General features: G+C 39.0%; 1 protein-coding gene across 1 annotated transcript; it reads left to right on the forward strand.

The window, feature by feature from the left end:
* Positions 1-620: 620 nt before the first annotated feature.
* On the forward strand, positions 621-1,417 carry LOC130718562 (ethylene-responsive transcription factor ERF098-like). Its single transcript, XM_057569168.1, has one exon. The coding sequence runs from the start codon at positions 841-843 to the stop codon at positions 1,273-1,275; it is 435 nt and encodes a 144-aa protein (XP_057425151.1). The 5' UTR covers positions 621-840; the 3' UTR covers positions 1,276-1,417.
* The last annotated feature ends 375 nt before the right edge of the window (positions 1,418-1,792 follow it).

Here is a 1,792-nt window from a genome sequence, read left to right on the forward strand (position 1 = left end):
AACACATAGACTTCACTCTCAACCACTCCATGACCTCAGTACATCCACACTCTCCAAAATGAATATTTGAACTACATCCCACAATACTCTAAAATAAGAGCATAAGAGAAAAAGAAAACACAAATATAAACTTAAAGTGTTTTCAGGTACTATTGCTTTGGTGTTTTGGTGTGTTGAAACAAAAAGCCTGAGATCCATATATATAACATTGGACTCTCCCGCCCCTCACTAATCTAATGTGAGACTTCTCCAATAGCTTTTCTTGACTCCTCATTTTTTTCCTTCATCAACTTAGCAATGTGAGACTTACATTGCAATCAACCCCAACAACGATCAATTGTGGGATTAAAATCACCCAAAGCTAATAGGTGAACCAGTTTTAAGGAACATACGATTTTCATCCATTGCTAATGGGTTGAACTATGCATACAGTATCAGAAAAGCTGAGATTCCGGCTCATATATATTGGAATATTATGTATGAAATAAGATTGTGCCAAGTTGCATTATGAGATAAAGATTATTTACACTTTCCCCCGATATATTTTCTCCAAATTCATGGCAAAACATAGAAATAGTCGAAGAATCGAATTATTACACTACTATTAATGGAGATCCTTCTGAAAAACAAATCTTGGTCAATGTATACGTTCCTAGATTGAGATAGAGAACAAACCTTGGTCACTATTTTACTCAGATTTGACACATTTTCAAGCAGAGACTACCTATATAAGCATGTATAGGCAAACACAAACATCACCGTACAAAATCAAGAGGCAAGAGGGTAGCTTAAAAATTGAGAAAAAAATAATATTATTAGCACACACAAGAAAATTTAACCATGGAGGACCACCACAAGGGGAAGCATGGCAAGGATCAGGAGAAGGCAAGGGAGGAAGTACGTTACCGAGGTGTCCGGCGACGGCCGTGGGGAAAGTACGCGGCGGAGATAAGAGATCCCTCGAAGCAAGGGACAAGGCTCTGGCTCGGGACGTTTGACACGGCTGAAGAAGCAGCTAGAGCTTATGATCGTGCAGCTTTTAACTTAAGGGGCCATCTTGCAATCCTCAATTTCCCAAGTGAGTACTATTCAAAAATAAGGGGCTCACCACCATATCCACCTCACTTAGCATCATCTTCTTCCTCTTCTCATGCCATGGCAAGTGGAAGTTCTCCTGGTGCACCTCAGAGGCATGTTTTTGAGTTCGAGTGTTTGGATGATAAGGTGTTGGAGGAACTTCTTGAGTCAGAGGAGCAGAAGAAGAAAAAGAAGTGAGGAGAATATTATTGAGTGCTGAATCATTTCTCTTCATTTTCACTCTTTCTTTTCCTTTTGGTTTCACCTTTTACTACTAAGCTTATCATAAGATCCCAAAACATATTTATCCTCAGTTATAAATTATCAGTGTTTGTCAAAGTTCCTGTCTGTGAATGAAAAGAATTATAATAAACTCTAATTACCTTGCGCAAATACATGGTTTTGTTTTCAGTGTTCATATTTGCAGTCATTTTGGTTTATATTATTATTTCTAACACGGCACAGAAGAACCTGTTTGAGATTTGCTCATTTTGGCTTGAAGTGTGGAGAATGTACAAGTCCACCTACCATGTGCTTTAATTATTTTTATTACTAAGAAGAGTGAAACCCATTAAGAGCGAGGGAAAGACTAAGAAAAATTAGAGGTACCCTAGGGCAAACACCGAGGGCGATTGGCACGTGGGAGGGAGTTGAGCCGAGTGTATTAAGGCCGAACTTGCCCCGTTAAGTGATAGAATTAAGGCTCCGTGTAACC

Source organism: Lotus japonicus, chromosome 5, assembly GCF_012489685.1.
Source record: "Lotus japonicus ecotype B-129 chromosome 5, LjGifu_v1.2".
In the NCBI taxonomy this organism is placed as follows: Eukaryota; Viridiplantae; Streptophyta; class Magnoliopsida; order Fabales; family Fabaceae; genus Lotus; species Lotus japonicus.

Coding starts and splice junctions, on each gene's coding strand:
- LOC130718562 (XM_057569168.1), top strand. CDS start 841: ATGGAGGACCACCACAAGGGGAAGCATGGCAAGGATCAGGAGAAGGCA.